The sequence below is a fragment of the Manduca sexta genome, chromosome 26 (assembly GCF_014839805.1).
Source record: "Manduca sexta isolate Smith_Timp_Sample1 chromosome 26, JHU_Msex_v1.0, whole genome shotgun sequence".
Lineage (NCBI taxonomy): Eukaryota > Metazoa > Arthropoda > Insecta > Lepidoptera > Sphingidae > Manduca > Manduca sexta.
In genome coordinates this window covers 11192685-11209645 of record NC_051140.1, presented here as the reverse complement: position 1 = coordinate 11209645, position 16961 = coordinate 11192685, and the positions used below count along the sequence as shown (strand labels likewise).

Here is a 16961-nt window from a genome sequence, read left to right as displayed (position 1 = left end):
ACAAACTTTTCAGCATTATATATAATATTAGTATAAAGAGATAGAAATAATATTGCATTGAAGTACGCGGCATTGGAATCGTATCCAAATAACATAATAGGTACAAACAAAACTCTTGGATTAATTATGGATTCTGTATGGTTTTAAAAAGTGAGCATAACTCTCCTAGCTCACGTGGCAGTATTGATTCACAAATGTATTTTCCCTAAAACCAATAAGTAACGAGCCACAGGTGGTTTGCTTGTTTCTCACGTGCCAGACTGTTAGCATTTAAAAATTATAATAACAACAATTATTATAATTGTTAAGCTAGAGAAGTCACATTTTGAAACACGTTCTGTCTCAGAACAAAGAACTGAATACAGATGTAACAGACTGCGGTTACGTGAATAGAAATGAAAATTTTAAAGGAATTTAGATATTTATGCAAGCCAAATAAAACTTCAAATAAATTACAGGATTATTCTTGGGTTAAATTGTTTTATAAATTATGTTATAGTTTTATGGCAGTGGGTAGGTATGGAAAATAAAGTTGTAAGATTAAGATTTAGAATCCCTAAAATTATCTTAATTTTTAATATTAACAGTGTTAGGTGTAAATTATAATTATGTGTAATTAAGGAGGAAATGCATGGAATTAAATATTTTAGTGGAACTTCCATGATCAAATTAATAAAACAATAACCGCATTATAAAACAATTAAGCAACCAAATGTAAAAATTGTTTATTCTTGAAACATTGTTTAATATTTTTTTACGTATGTATTATAAATATCAGATAATATTGTTCATTTTTAAAAATATTATTAGCGCACCCTATTGCAGGGGAGGGAGCCTCAGTCCAATTGTTTTATGCTGTAAAATGACTAAATCTTCTCGCAGATGGTATCAACTTATGTACGAGTATACTATAACGACGTTATTAGAGGCTTGTAAAGAAATAGTATTCATAATCGTTCAGTAGCGCTAAAACGCTCTATAAATCTAGCATAAAGTGGCTTTGATTTTTCGGACTTACTTATATTCTTCTTCTAAGGTCTATTCTAGGTGCTACTCAAAAATGAGATAGATTTATTACGGCCTAGTATTAAAACATTAACAGCTTCATCTTATTAACAGCTTATTAAGAATAGCCATTCTCACGTGGCATACCACGTCCAATAAATAACCTATTACCATCTTTACATTAAATTAAAAACGTGACTAACTAAACGTGATAGAGTTCAATATTGTATTAGGGTTCCTTTATACGATACAACCAATGTATTATAATTTGGATATAAGTACATATACTAACTTTTTTTCATGACATTACGTGAATGACATTAATGTTATAATTCGGACTTTGTTCATTAATTCAATAACAAAATTGGTAGTTGCTTATAGAGAAGTTTTATTTACTTATCTACCGAAAGATGATGTTATATATAATACAGATATGATATTCAAAGAAGAAATTAATTGTTTACCGATATCAAAGTATTGTAAGGGGCAACCCATTTAAGACATTTTTAATTTTATGAAAATTTTACTTGGACTCAATTTTTTTAAGTGTCGATTAAACTTAGCTACCATGGGTCAGGCATTTCTTGTATTCAAAGTATATTGTACAGTGTTACAATATTATTATACCTAGGAACTATGATTGCCTTGGTGGCGTACTTGTAATTGTTCACGGTACGAATACAACTAAACCGCTGAGGTCCTGGATTCGAATCCCGGGTCGAGCCAAAATAATTGTGACTAGGTTTTTCTATCCCACCCATGATATTATCAAGTCAAACCTGAAAGGTTCATCAAGTTTTCGATGATTGAAAATTGTCTCCTTTTATTATTTCCTTATGAATGAATGAAGACCTTACTAATGAAGTCTTTGATACGTTGCTATTTGAAATTATTTCCACGTTAATTAGGGGACTACTGGCCGCTGAAGCTATTCTTTAAATTTTTGAATCTGCTTCTAGAGTTGAAGAGGCAGCTACTCAGATAAACTGATTGCAGACAACAAAGGAATGTTCGGCGTTAGTATTTTTATTAAAATTGAATACTATTTTGTTATCCTATATTATTCGGTATTTGACTTAGATCCAAAAATTTATAATATTATATCGTAGAGGTAAAGAGGTATATTTAACCTGTATTGATGCCCCAAATATTGTTAACAAGATCTGGGGCATAGCTCAGCTTAACATACAGAACTCTCATAATTTACACAAAATATTTATATACCATAAAAAAATGTCGGGATGAATGCAATATATTTACCGATATTAACATATAGAAACTATATGCATTTTTTTCATATTTACCTCGGATAACACAAAAACAAAATAGTTTGTTGACACATCTGTCTCCTAAAATAGTATATAAATGAACTTATTCGTGGAAATACATCAGAATTCGTCAAAGTACCAACAAATAGCATGTGGAAGTTAACACTCCTGGTAGCCATTGTGGCTAATCTCGCTACATCCTATGGAAGTGAGTATATGGATAGACTGACGATGACAATGAGCGAGGCTATTAATTGTAAGAAAATTTTAATTTTTCTGTATTAGTTTTTTTTCCAATACTCCAAAACAGTTTTAATTGCTTATTATTCTTTTTTTTCGTTGACTAATTACCTCTTCTTTGGTTCTATGTTTTTTTTTATAGCAATTGTTGTATATTATGCCAATTTCAAATTCGGTATTTTCTATTATTAACCAGATTTTTTTCTACTTAAGAGTCAAAACGTAAATTAAAGGATATTGTTTTCTAGTATATATTATCATAATTACATTTATTAATTCTCCAATCTTTTTGTGAGAATTGAGTAATTCCAATGCAAAACTTTGCCATATAGCAAAATGACAAAAATGAATATATTTATTGCAGCACGGTTCAGTTGTAGCAATTTTGTAACTGACGAATACACTGAACAATGTGATGAAATTCATTCGGGATACGACATCGATGTATTAAAAAAACAATATGACCAAGCAAATTCCGGTCTAGGAGGTACATGCATTTACGTAAGTTGGCAACTTGAAATGGTATTTTACTTATATTAGTCTAATTTTACTAACCTGTAACTTGTAAGAGCTGTCGATATTGAGAATAAAAATTTAATTTTATTCCTTTCGCAAGTTTCTACTGCTAAGTTAGAATAGCACAGAGGTAAGGGTTTATTTATTAGTTTAGGATTTTTTTTTGCAGTCCCATGATGTGAAGAGCTCGTCGCTTGCCTGATGATACGCGAAACGACTGCCCATAAACATTAGCAAATAACTATAGTTTAGAATTTAGTATTTTAGGATGGTAGTTTCATTCTTACAGAAGAAGGAAGAGAATGGCGTAGGTCGAATTAGGTGATCACTTCTACGACTACAATAAACTTGACATTTTCTATCACCTTTGACAGAGTTAATAAATTAGCGTGCCGATTAATTATAATTATTAGTTCTATTAACAACTTTGTAATGACATATGTCTTATGGAATATTTTTTTTTTCCAGCAACTAAAGCGCACGCACGCCGAACCCCAAATCACTTCTGTGTCTGCACTCATAAAATTAATGAGTCAGATATGTCTCAATGCTCAGGGCTTGACACGCACACAGTGTTACAATCTTCTTAATTTTAACAACAACGAAGAGGTAATGTTTATTTTTTTATAAAAGTTTTAAATCTTTTAATACAAAATACTATAAATATTACCTACACTTATATAAATATAAAAATGTTATCTTACTTTTTAGATGAGATATTTTGTGCCGAAAATTGATGATGTATTTCCAAAATCCCAAGATTTCATCTCAACTGTCAAAACTGTTATATTTGCTCGCTCTGATAACGACTTTAGTGAACATTTTAAATCATGCTTTGGTCAACTTGCTAAAGGTGAAACTAAAGTGATTGATTTTGGTAACCTTGAAAACGTGGCCAATGCAATAAACCAATGGGTACAGTATAATTATATTTAATGCATTATATTATTCTGATGAGAGTATGTCAACCAAGTGTCTAATGATTTCTTTCAAATTTCAGTTCAATGCTTCGTCCTTGTATTATGAAGAAGTTGTTACTGCTGATGATATCGATGATGATGTAGTTATGATGACCGGTAGCCACCACCACGTCGAGGTGACATCACATTATCAGTTTTAACACATTTTACTACAGTAACTTGGAGTTTACTAATGGAAACTCTTTTCAGGTTGCCTTTAAAGACTTTAACTTCAAAGAACAAGTTGATCACGATTTCATAATCAGTAAGGATAACATTGTTTCTCAAAAATTGTGGTCTGGTGAGGGATATGGAAAAGTTTCTTACAATGAGGAACTGGGTGCTACGGTAAATATTTATTCAATTTTTACGTTTTATTATGCATGGTTTAAAAGTAACTAATTAATATATTATTTCAACTCAGGTCCTTCAAATTGCTTTGAAAGGTGATCGCCAAGCAATAATCTTACATCCAAAAGTTGGAGGCCTGGAAGACATGCTGTTCAAGCTCAGAGATAGCAGTGTGGTTCTTAATTTGAATGCTGAAACAGAATGGGAGTACATCAACGTGGTTATGCCTATAAACGAACACAACTATGGAAAAGAAAATTTTGTTGATGGTCTTAAGCTCGTAAGTAGAAGATGCCTTTTGAAATTACTTAAAAATATGCAATTCTTATATAATCCAAAAGACAATTAAAGACGAGACTTCTAGATCAATAGTCAGTATATTAGATATACTCTCATTACTTACCCTGTGTAGTGTGTACATGACTCAGGTGGACTTAGTTCAACAAATATGGGAAGGATTTTAAACATCAGTAAACTTAAATGTAATACCAATTTCTACAGGGTATCATGCTGTGGATTTCAACCATAATAACTGATACCCAATTACCAGATCATGATATTGTATATCCGATAGAAATTAACACACACGAAGTGTAAAACCTATTTTAGTGGCCCGTTTCGAAGCTGATGTTATTGTTGCAAGTGGTGACTATCGAAGGATGCAATGTTTTTCTACTAGTCAACAATATATTCAGACACTATTGTGTCAACATCAAGTATAAAAAATACTGAGTAATAAAACAGTACTTATATAATTTCAGGCTAATCAAATTTCACTGATGTATCTTCCTGGTTTCGACGGTTTCCGTGGGATTTTCGAAAACCAATCTGGCCACTTAAGTCACATGTTCCACACAATGTATATGAAAGTGAATGGTTTGGGAGCTTCAGGTATGTTTCATATGACAATGCATTTTAAACTAAATAAATACATTAAATTGATTGTACGATTGTTAGCATAATATAGTATTAATTGTTGAAACATATTCCTAAAAAAAAGGGATTACGTCATCCTTTAGTTTACGATTAGTAGATTTTAAACTCTTTGCAACATTGTGGTGGTTATTGATAAACCTAAATAATACAAACTTGTTGGTTTTGTCATGTTTTTAATGTTATTTTTGTTTGCAGAGAACCCATGTGCATTAGAAAATCTTGAACCAAAACATACTGTGAACATTGACAGCGCATTTGCTTACTACGTGGTTAACTCTGGATCACCTGAGATTATAGGAACTTGGTGGTACTAAACTGTACTAGTAATAAGGAGTTGAGTTTAGAAGAAAGTATTAATAATATAATTTAACCCTAATTTTTTCCTTTGGGCAAATAAAATAAAAGTCTGTATAATAATATATACAAGGTTTTTCATTTTATTTTTATTTATATAAATATATGAAGGATGTCAAATAATTATTCCACGAAGAAAACATCTGTTGTTCCTGGTCTTACTTCATTCATTTTAATCATAATATTATAATTTATTTTTATTTAAAACTACCTGTGCCTGCAACGCTTATATAGGTGGGCTTAGATAAATCTCATCCCGTAGTAGGTACTATAATATATTAACTTGACTGCTTCGGCAGCATTGTAATGCGTACACGGTAGGAGTATGATGATAACGTGTTGAGGACCTGGGTTCGAATCCCGGTCAGTCTAAATTAATTGGAACTGGGTTTTTCCATCTTAGAAATTACTCAGTCGCAGCTTGGAGTCAGGATGTTGGCGGTGTGATAACTCGTGTATCGAAAACCCCTATAGCCGTTGGTCCTGCGCCTAATCCCTTTTCGGTGATCTAGTATCGCTGTCTTACCAGAATATAACAGTGAAAGATGTGCGTGCCTATATCCTACGAGTCTAGCTGATACCCGTTGATATTGGCAGTGGCCGAATTTGGTTAGGAGGGATTCATGATACCTTTGCGATATCCGATTTTAATAATACAAAGCCGATATAATGCTTTTCATTAAACTCTGTCCATTTGTGATAATTAGTTGAAAAGCAAGCAGAAAAATTCATTGGTATCGGAAATGTGCGGGAGCAAACAAACAGAAAAACAGACAGACATAAAAATAATATTTGTCTTATATTTACTCTTCTTTCGACATCCCTTGTCTTTTTTAATACTTTTCTTTCAATGGATAGATATTCTCTGCTCTGCGGTTTTGATATATTATAATAATATGATTTTATTCTAGTTAAAATTATTTTTCCAAAGAAAAGGCCCAATTCATACGCTCATGCACTAATTCGACAACGTCCAACTCCAATTATGGACTTAGAAAGCTGAAATTTTGTATAAACTATCGCCAATATGTGTTTATTAATGCTTATCAAGCTAATTTCATTGTATGGTGTGACAAGATACCCAGTGGTGACCGTAAGTAAAAAAAAATAACGATAAATGCTTGCAAAAAAAATATTATCATACATACTGCGTCGTCTGCGTCTACATAACAAGAATAATTATCTTATATAGGTCAAAGTGATCTTACAAAGGTTCCTTTCGAGGGACAGAACCGGAAAAAATGTAATCCTTTAAAGATCATAATTTTTCACACACCAGTTTTTTTGTCCGTGGACTGACTAGATACATCTGACTTTTCTAGTTGTAGACATCCATGTACTTAAGGTTAAAATGCCTCTTTAGTTCATTATCTTGTCTCCCGCTTTGCTATAGAGGGATGGGGACAATAAATATTTCAAATTCCTACCTGTCTTTCTATTTAGGTTAGTGTTCTCTGTGACTCGCCAAGCTTTACCGCTCGGTGTCATAAAACGCGTGCCGCAGCTGATCAGCTAACAGAAGTTGTATGCGTGGGTATGGGCGGGAAAGTCTTTACACTGTTTTTTTTAAGAATTATAATATGAGAGACACGGTCATCATCTTTATTACTGTATCGCAAGATGCAATCGTCGAATACCTAAACAGGAACACAAGCCTGTGTTTTATCCGTCTCAGACTTCCATTTTGCTCTGATGCTTCGAGTATTATGGATATTATTGAGAACTTAATATGTAGTCAAAATTAAAGTCATTAATTACAGTTATAAACAATTTAATAACATTTTAATACACCTATTATTATAATTTTACAAATAAATTTAAATTCACATGAAATATATCATCGCGTTGAAAATAATTGTCAATTTCGTGACAATTAATGCAAAAATCTGTAACAAATGAATAAGTTAGTTTAAAATAACAATTAATGAACCTAGTGACACCCAGTGAATAGTTCGATAGTAAAAAAAACTGCGCTGCGCTCCGCCATATATGCACCGCCTTTAATATTTGGGAATTCGTATCCTTTACCATCAGGTGGTCGCCATGCTTTTAAATTTATTTATAAAAAAAAAATATATAAAGTTTGGGTCGCATCCTCAACAATTACATCTATAATATAATCATTGCCTAGATTTAATGAATATAAACTATTCTAATAATAACTTACACTAAAGGTATTTAGGACAAATGTGTGCCACATAGTTCTGGAGCTCCTCCAGATGGTCCCATGACGTAAAAGACAAAACCAGAATCAATTACCAACTCTTTTGCGTTTTCTCCACAATCTGACGTAATGGCTGCAATTTATGAAACAAGTATAGAGTTAAAATCGAATTCAGTATAATATCATATTAAAATTGTATTCAAGTAATCACATGACAAAAGCTATCATCGGCTCTTATAATGATTAAGAGTATATATGCATAAGTGATTTAAAACATTGGGTGTTGAATAGGCGCCTTAATTATTTACACGGCAATACACATGAGTACGCGCATTTGGGGCATTAAGATCAAAACTTCGGAATCGTAACGGGACAGCGAATTGATACTGAATAAGATTAATCCTTTGAGCTCATCTAATTAAATAATAATAAAAAAATAACATTATTAGCGTATTGGTATAACTGCATGCGTGTAGTTGCGCACGTATTCTTAAGTCGCTGTCCTCAGCAAAACACCGCGCTAACCGCATACTTGGAAACTATATATTCGAAATATTTTATATAGTAAAACTAATTAATAACAATTTATTAAGGAAATTTTGGTAGTTACATTTTCTAAAAAACCCAAAAATGATTTTTAAAGAAATTGCTTGTTGGTCATCGAAAAGTTACAATTACAATACCTACCTACATTTTACATTTGTTTATTTTAGCTATGGACGGTCCGATCTACGTAGTATGAGCTCACAGTGTCTTAAAGTCTAGCAACGCGTTTCATGTGTTGCGATTTAATAAATGCCAACACAGCAACACCCAACGTGAATTTGCTGCTCAAACAATTAAAGTTGTCTTAATCTAGTAGAATAATAAAACATACCATTTTGTCCCAATCCCTTGATTGACATGTGCATTTGGTGGAACATGTTAGTTACGTAGCCAGAACCATTTTCCAAAATGCCACGAAAACCATCAAAATCATCGAAATAGATTTGTGTCAATTGATTAGCCTGTAAAGTATACAATTTAGTCAATGAAGGTTTTTATTATATTTTTATGTCTTAGTTATGTACTTGAATAAACGAATCAACATTCTTGTTACTCTACTTACCAATTTAAGACCTAAAACGGAATCATGGCTTCTGACTACATAATCGTTCAAAGGCTGGTAAAGTTTAAGATACGTCTCCTGGGATTCAGCTAGTAAATTTGCGAAATTTCTGTTATCACGGAGATAGTATAATAAATCTGGAACGCGGCCAATCGGGGGTTTAATAACTACCAGAGTACCGTCACCTTTCAGAGGCAGTTGAACAACCTAGAAAAATATACATAAAACAAGTTAATCTTAAGTAATTTCAATCCAACTAACGTCAAAAATAAAGAAATATAATATTATATTTACATGAGCCTGTAGTTTATCGTTGAAAGAGTATTTTGCTTTTCCTTCACCTTTCCAGACAGGTAGTGTGGTAATATTATCTTCGCTGATGTAGAAACTGATATTAACCAGTTCACTGAAGATAAATTGGTCAAACTCAAACTGGAAAAAAAACATTTTACACAATTTGTTAGTGTTAAATTCACAACAGTTATATTTAAAGAATAATTGACGAAACATAGTTTTCATATTATATTATAAAACCATGACAGGCCGATGTCTGTACTTTATGGATATTGAAGAAAAACTAATATGGCGGATGTTTATTAATACAACAACAGCCTAAACAACAGTTTTTAATCTGTATATTTATACACGTATCACAAAAAAACTACTGCATGAAATTTAATGTAGTTTTCACCGATGTATTTCTAGAGGTCTCACTAAATATATAGCTTCCATTTTATCGAATAACTTTCGTTTAGTCAAAGTAAATTCCAAGTCCTATTCGTTAGAGGAATAGTCTGGAAAATATATAAATCGAAATTTTATTCTGGAACTGGCTATATCCGCGCGCAAAAGCTAATTTACTAAGGAGTTTTAATCTACATATCAAAGCAAAAACTACAGTTAGGTATAAAAATTCTGAGTAAATCAGACATTTTTCACGATTCCGTCGACTTGTGCGATTACATGCTGTCGGGACTCGTGACATAAATTCCTAAGCTAAGATGCCATAAGGCGGTTGCATTGCAGTCTTGCGACATGACGCGACATTTTACGCGACGACAACTGTATACTCTAACTTATTGTAAATATCATTGTGCACTTGAAGAAATTAGTGTAGATTTTTTTTTAATACAGATTTCATTTATTTTGATTATAACTATAGGTGTGGGTCTGATAACATTGTTATTTTTATGGCCAACAAATGTTTAAAATAATACATTAGTTCTATGTATTTATTGTATGTTTTAGTACGTATATAAAAAACCAAAATATTAGGTAGCGTACAGTATTTCAACATTACCTCTAAGTTATGGCATGTAGCGAAGATCAAACCCGAATCGTTACGAACATCGGCAGCAGTGACTACATCGGCTCTGTCAAACCTTGTTTGTTCACCGAACTGAAATTGTTGAAACATTTTATTCAAGCTGTTATCCTCCTTAATGGCTGTCCCGATACAACTTTCTAGTTCTGTAGAAGTGGCAGTTTGAGTAGATCAGGGCCCTGATTCTCTATGCCACACGTTATTTTAATAGTTCATAACAAACTCGTAACGCACCTTGTCGCGTTTATGACAATTGAAATTGGCACTCATAATACCCTTGTTCGCTAATTACACGAGGATGACATAACACGGCTGTGTTACGGAGCTGCTGTCATAGAGAATAAGGCCCCTGGCTTTTGCTCCCTTTCAAGTGCATTGCCAGTCACGTTATTCAGTTAGATAAAAAAGCAAATTAAATACCCATGAATTTATCTCTTCAGCTGCGGCAGAAGGATTATTGTAATCGAGAACTCCTGTTTCTCCCATGATAACTTCATTGGTACATTTTATGAAGTTTTTACTGAAAACTTTGTCACTAAAAACTTTTGTAGTAAGTGTTGATATAAAGTCACCACTTGTAGCTGAATGTTCCTTTGCAACCTTAGGAATGAGGTATCTCACCTGAAAAATAAGGAAGCCTTAAAAGAAAAACATCTACAATAACAGATTTAGAAGATAGGTCTGTCGAATTCCATGTTACGACTGGGTAGGTACCGCCTTATTATAATGCAAGAATATTTTTATGCAACACGATTTTTTTACATAAAATATCACGGTCAAAATTTAATAGCACGATTAATTATTTTAAGTTATTTAAGAGTTGTTGCATAACTAATTTAAATTAAATAAAATAATATACTAATAATATGGACCATGTGTACCTAATATAAATTACTTCTAACTCGCAGATATACTATGTGCATGCAATGCAATGCGAGCTAGTTAGGACTTTATTGAGCGCCGCAATAAAATATATATATAATAATATAATATTATATCAGCCCTGTATTATATACTGTCCCACTGTTGGGCACGGGCCTCTTCTACTACTGAGAGGCATTAGGCCTTAGTCCACCACGCTGGCCCAGTGCGGATTGGTAGACTTCACACACCCTTGAAAATTCCTATAGAAAATTTCTCAGGTATACAAGTTTTCTCACGATGTTTTCCTTCGCCGTTAAAGCAAGCGATAATTCACAAAGAATACAAACATATTTTTTTAGAAAAGTCAGAGGTGTGTGCCCTTGGGATTTGAACCTGCGGACATTCGTCTCGGCAGTCCGTTCCACAACGAATTAGGCTATCGCCGCTTCAATAAAATATACCGAGGAACATTGTACAATGTATAGGTGTTACGGTTTGGAGGACATCTTAGTCAGTATATTTACAAAGCATAATGAGAGTGAACGTCTAATTTGACTGCTAACGAGCGTATATTATATTATTTATAGTTTATCGCTTTTTTGTGGAGTTCTGATGTGGCAATTATCATAATGCAAGTAACTCAATCTTCTTAACATACAATTGTAAAAAAATAACAATAAATAAATGTTCACCTCTTTGCTGTTATCCAAGTTAATCAGATTATATAATTGCGAACGCGTCTCGTCCACAGCATTTTGTGATAATTTACTTAACACCAACATAAGAGCGCCAACCGACGAGAGCTGACTAACTCCCTCGTGTGTTCTCTGCCATTGCTGAAATAATCAAGTAAAAATAAAAAGTGAATTCTCATAATTTCAGATGACTTTTTAAACATGTTAGGATAAAATTATTTACATTAAAAAGTTAGTAAGTACAGTGGAGTCGAAATAAAAATAGCTCAAGGATAGCTGACGTTCAATCCCAAGACAATCGTCAGAATTATGCCAGCCTCTCTCATTAGATATTCACAACCTGAACCCCGACAATAACTCGTCAAAATGACCCACTGTTGTTTATTTTTAACCTTTGTACCGTTGTAGCTTTATAAATGCATCATAAAAAACAGAATGGGATTTGGAGATAGAGCAGTAAGGGCAGCTACTTTAACTGATGTAGTTACAAGAAAACTTCCTTAGGAGATTTTCTATACTTTTTCATGATACTAAAATCTACATTTACAGATTTTGAAAAAAAGAATGTCATAAAGAATTTCTGGTTTTAAAAGAACAGAAACTTCTGAGGTCTCATAGTATTTTAATCCGAGAACACAAAAGGATTGATTGACATCAAAAAAGTTTTTACATAAATTGTGCATTTTCACGTTGAGTGTATTGTTTTTCAAAATCTGTGAATATACGTCCAAATAGCTTCAAAGAAGACGAACAGTCTCCTAACAATATTTTTTTGTAGCTACACAGGTTACTTTTAATGTCCCGTTACACAATTAAACACAAATTGATTACAATCTATAAATGTAATATCGACGGTTGTAAGGTTAATTAACTTAAACAACATTTTCTCCGAAAAAAATTTACTAGGTTAAAAAAATGTGCTGATTTTAAATATGTATGAAACTCAGTGTTGAAAAAAATGTCACCTAAGTCAATTAGCCTTTGGACCGTCTATATAATTGTAACTTACATAAATGGAAACACCAGAAATAGCGGTGGTGGCATCGTTATATGATTTCATTAAATCTGCATAATCATATCCTTCGTTGATTTCTGAGCAAGCTTCAGTATATTTGTCAGTACTGGGAGCTCGGCAATCATTATTCCTTGCTGTAAAGTATGTGTATTAAACTTTATTATACCTACATAATGTGTAAGATATAACGTATATAATATACTAATATATAAAGCTGAAGAGTGAGTCTGTTTGTTTAAACGCGCTAATCTCAGGAAGTACTAAACCGTTTTGTTTTTTTTTTTATTAGTAGGAAGCTACATTACTTCTGATTGCTATAAGCTATATTTTATCTGAGGAAAATAGTAACCCCGGAAAAACTTATGCATACAAGCGCAACCGCTGGCAAAGCTAGAGTTACATAAAAACATTACCTATCAATACAACTTTTAACAAAAAACAAAATCTATAAAATTACGAAACTGTCGAAAATTGTTCCTGAAGAAGACCGAGAATCGTATTTTTAGGCTTGAATGTAAAAAAAAAAAGAAATTGATATTAATGAAGAACCAGTATTTTATAAATTCAATGCTGAAAATTCTGCCTATTTTAGCAATCTGGGAGCCGAGATATAAAATAGTTAGTAAAGGTGATGTTATCTAACAATCTATAATTTAGCGTGTCTTCTACTCCAGGATTATGGAAGCGATAGATTTTTTCTAAAGTAAACCTATCTTTCAAGGTGGAATCAACCATATACATCAATAAAATTATAACATTAAAAAACAATCTTTGTTATTTAGGTATAAGAAGATGAATGTTTTGTCAACTTTTCTTATCATAACTATATTGTTACGCGCTGGAGTTCGGGATAAACAATGACAATATCGCTTTTACTTTATAAAATACTTGCGCTGGTTCTCCTAAGTTTATCTTATTGAAATTTAAATTATACTATATTTCTTATATTTCAGCATTAACGGACTAGTTGAAATTCTACCCCCAGTTATGCTGGTTTCATAGCGTCTACATGGAAAAAAACTGTAGTGAATTATAAATAAACTAAAAAGTAACCGGACAAATATATGAAGTGCTAGAATATAAAAAAAAAACTTACGATTAATAGCCTTGTTCATCAAATTACTCAAAATGTCGAAAAACGGTTCTGCGGTTCCGAGCCCTAAATTAGCCAATACGGCTAAGACCAAAGTTAGCTTCAACATGTCGTCTAACTATGAACCAACCACAAGCAATAAAATTGCCAAGAGGGCCTTTTATACGTTTTTTTTACGCAACTGTTTAAAGAAATATAATTACAAATTTGTCATAAGTAAATAAGGAATAATAAAACAATTGCAAACTCATAAATTACATGACAGCTGTCTTAAAATGAAAAAAATACTTATGGTTATACAATGTGCGTGTCGAAACGTTTACATGATTCCATATTGAAAAAACATTGTAGTTTTGTCCCGATGACTGCATAGTGTATGTTTTATTTCTTGGTCCAGGTTTTTTTTTGGATTGTTTTTGATACTAGATGTTACTACGTGCAAGCGGGTTCGTCCGCGTTAGAAGCCTTTCCCGCCAGAAGAGTCCCTAAATTATTACACCGACCTCAAAGCGCCGTGTGTAAGACAAGTAAGACAGTAAGTTATTGGGAAAGAAGTAGTCTTTGTATTATTCCTAGGCTACGTGTGTGTCAAATTTCATCTAAAACCGTCCAGCTGTTTTTGAGTTTATTTCTAACAAGCATCAAAACATGTACACAGAGATTTCGCATTGATAGTATTTGTAAGGGCCGTAGTAATAAACTGATCTGACATAGACAATTAATATATTGAACTATTTAATAAACAAAACTTGAGTGGCCATTTAAGTGCCTGTTAAGCGTAGTCGGCTAGGATCAATAAATAAAATTCAGCGGTCAGATTTTTTTAAACACTATGACTTAGGTACTGATTTAAGTTGTTGAATATAACGTGATAAGGTCTCGGCTGATTTCCCACTTAAGAGCGAAACTGAGTAGAATCTGTTAATATACTTCTAAGATAAGGTTAGTAAGAGTTTTGTGTAGATACATAAATAAATAGAATGTCCAATTGGTAATTAATATACGCATGTAAATAATTCATAAAGAAGCCCATTTCAGACCATGGAGTAGACAATATTTAAACATTCAGGCGAATTGCTCATAAAGGTAATATTTTTAAGCATTCATAAGTCTGCCACAAATATAATGATAGCGATTTTGTTTTAATTTTAGATATATATCATGTTATTTGTTTGGGCTTATTTAATGATTTTATACAGAGATTATGAAGACTTTTTTTAAAAAAATCTGGCAATTCTAATGGGACTTTTTGTTCTATTTAATGTTTTAGTATTTAAATAAACAAAAACATAATATTTATTTCAGTGTTCGCTTCTGGGCTTGAGCCTCTATGTGTAATGGGCATTGCTATTTAAGATGTTTATATCTTCGCTAGAAAATAATGCGCTACCAGTAGATTAAAAATTAGAAAATAAATTATGTCTGTGTACGCAAGCTTTACATCCCTGCAATGCATGTTTATTTTGCTATTTTTCTAAATATAATCAAACAGGCAGAGACAAGAAAAATATCAAGTATGTCTTTAAAAATAATAATATAATGATATAAAACATCCTGATGTTAACTGAACTGTTACGTATTTGTTTAGTTAAGTGTATATTACGTTATAACGTGACTAATTATTGTCACTTCATTGTTGTATCGTACCTAAAATTTTAAAGTCTACGTAAATCCGAAGTTGTTTTTGCACATTGGCAGACTATGACCTAGACTATTCATTGTATTGAATTACTAAGTATTGTTTCGTATTCCACTGCGCTCGCCCTCATAAGACATGAGATGTTATTGAAAATAAGACTTAAAGTTACTTAGTAGTTATACTGGCTACAATGTTCTTCAACATGACAGTGACTACACAGTATACACTGCTACGTGGCGGCAGAAATAGCAGTGGCAAAGGGTCTATATAACTCGCTTCCTGCCGGCTTCCTTTGCGTAATTAATGTAAAATATAATTACCATTACAACGTTTTGCAGACCGCGTTTATGTATATCATTGGTACTTATATGCTTTCTCGGTTTCCCTTTCTGAGAATTTCACCCTTCGTAATAGATATTGCGGTGGTACTCACCAAAGCGACTACTCACATATAAGAGACCTACAATCAGTACAATTCACACGTACTTTGATTCTGAGCGGCCATAACATTTTGTTAAACTTTCGACATTCATCTTGAAGTAAATCTGTTTGTACTACAAGTTGAACTGTAAAAAATATACGTGACCAATTTCAAGAAAATAGTAAGTTATTTGGAACCTTTTATTTCTAATGGAAATTTATTTTGATTTAACTTTGCTGTACGATTACGAACGGTAAATCGTATTTTCTATGGGTACGTATTTTACTTTAGATTAAAGATAAAAATTTAAGCGCTCGTTCATCCGAATAAAGTTACAATCGATTTTAACGAAGACTAAGAGAGTAAAAACATTGAACGTAATTTTCGAACCAATCTTCAGTATCCCAGGCCACGATATAATTTTACTTATTGTAATTATTTTTGTTCTACAATTTGAATACGCACCAATTTATATCAGATATGGTTCACACTTTTTTAATAAAATATATAGAAAATAAATGTCAAAGTTTGTGGCTAGTAGAGAAGGGTAGTGCATAGTGGTCAATGGGACACAGTGATCAACATAAATTATCGCTTGTTGGTTTAACTAGGCACTCATACAACATAGTTGAATTGCGCCATCTAATATTTACTCTCCCCCATGCTAGTTGTCATGCTATATACATTGATGAATGGGTTATTGTTATCAGAGTATACCTAAATCTTTCAAACCAGCTGCAAAATTACATATGTAATGCCCTAATTAGTAGCACCGCTTTCCTCTCTGTAATGTTACATTAGCTACAATGTTCTTCAAACCAGAATACAACGACACTTTGTCACTACTTATAGTGAGACACATAGCAATTAAATAATGAAATAAATATATAATTAAAACGAATATTTTTAAAACTTATCTATAGGACTTGGCGATGAGTAATGTTTACAATATAAATAATATTTAATGTGGCCAAAAACATAATAATAATAAACTTATGTTGCGCGGTTG

At 32.4% G+C, this 16961-nt stretch overlaps 2 protein-coding genes across 3 annotated transcripts; one reads left to right on the top strand and one right to left on the bottom strand.

Annotated features, from left to right (window-relative positions):
- The first annotated feature begins 2326 nt into the window (after positions 1–2326).
- LOC115449965 lies at positions 2327–5694 on the top strand. Of its 2 annotated transcripts, none has more exons than XM_030177866.2 (9): positions 2327–2481; positions 2878–3014; positions 3498–3638; positions 3741–3944; positions 4030–4125; positions 4199–4336; positions 4413–4619; positions 5101–5230; positions 5471–5694. In XM_030177866.2, exons 1-9 carry the CDS (start codon positions 2424–2426, stop codon positions 5587–5589), a joined length of 1230 nt encoding a protein of 409 aa, XP_030033726.2. In that variant the 5' UTR covers positions 2327–2423; the 3' UTR covers positions 5590–5694. The 2 variants fall into 2 exon arrangements, with proteins under 2 accessions (XP_030033726.2, XP_030033725.2); XM_030177865.2 differs by having other exon boundaries at positions 2327–2529.
- A 1689-nt stretch (positions 5695–7383) lies between these two features.
- On the bottom strand, positions 7384–14045 carry LOC115449979 (antichymotrypsin-2). The gene is made up of 10 exons (XM_030177881.2): positions 13896–14045; positions 12794–12933; positions 11782–11925; positions 10646–10846; positions 10202–10300; positions 9196–9333; positions 8902–9108; positions 8671–8800; positions 7797–7926; positions 7384–7515 (listed from the first exon to the last, which is right to left on the bottom strand). The coding sequence occupies exons 1-9, from the start codon at positions 13999–14001 to the stop codon at positions 7808–7810; spliced, it is 1284 nt and encodes a 427-aa protein (XP_030033741.2). The 5' UTR covers positions 14002–14045; the 3' UTR covers positions 7384–7515; positions 7797–7807.
- Positions 14046–16961: the final 2916 nt, after the last annotated feature.

What these genes read in the sequence shown, in the direction of transcription:
- LOC115449965 (XM_030177865.2), top strand. Translation starts at nt 2,424, where the DNA reads ATGTGGAAGTTAACACTCCTGGTAGCCATTGTGGCTAATCTCGCTACA. An exon ending in TAGGAGGTACATGCATTTAC is followed by an intron (nt 3,015 to 3,497) that starts GTAAGTTGGCAA and finishes TTTTTTTTCCAG; the next exon opens with CAACTAAAGCGCACGCACGC. An exon ending in CCAATGCAATAAACCAATGG is followed by an intron (nt 3,945 to 4,029) that starts GTACAGTATAAT and finishes TTCAAATTTCAG; the next exon opens with TTCAATGCTTCGTCCTTGTA.
- LOC115449979 (XM_030177881.2), bottom strand. Translation starts at nt 14,001, where the DNA reads ATGTTGAAGCTAACTTTGGTCTTAGCCGTATTGGCTAATTTAGGGCTC. An exon ending in TTTCTGGTGTTTCCATTTAT is followed by an intron (nt 11,926 to 12,793) that starts GTAAGTTACAAT and finishes TGATTATTTCAG; the next exon opens with CAATGGCAGAGAACACACGA. An exon ending in CTACATGCCATAACTTAGAG is followed by an intron (nt 9,334 to 10,201) that starts GTAATGTTGAAA and finishes TTTTTTTTCCAG; the next exon opens with TTTGAGTTTGACCAATTTAT.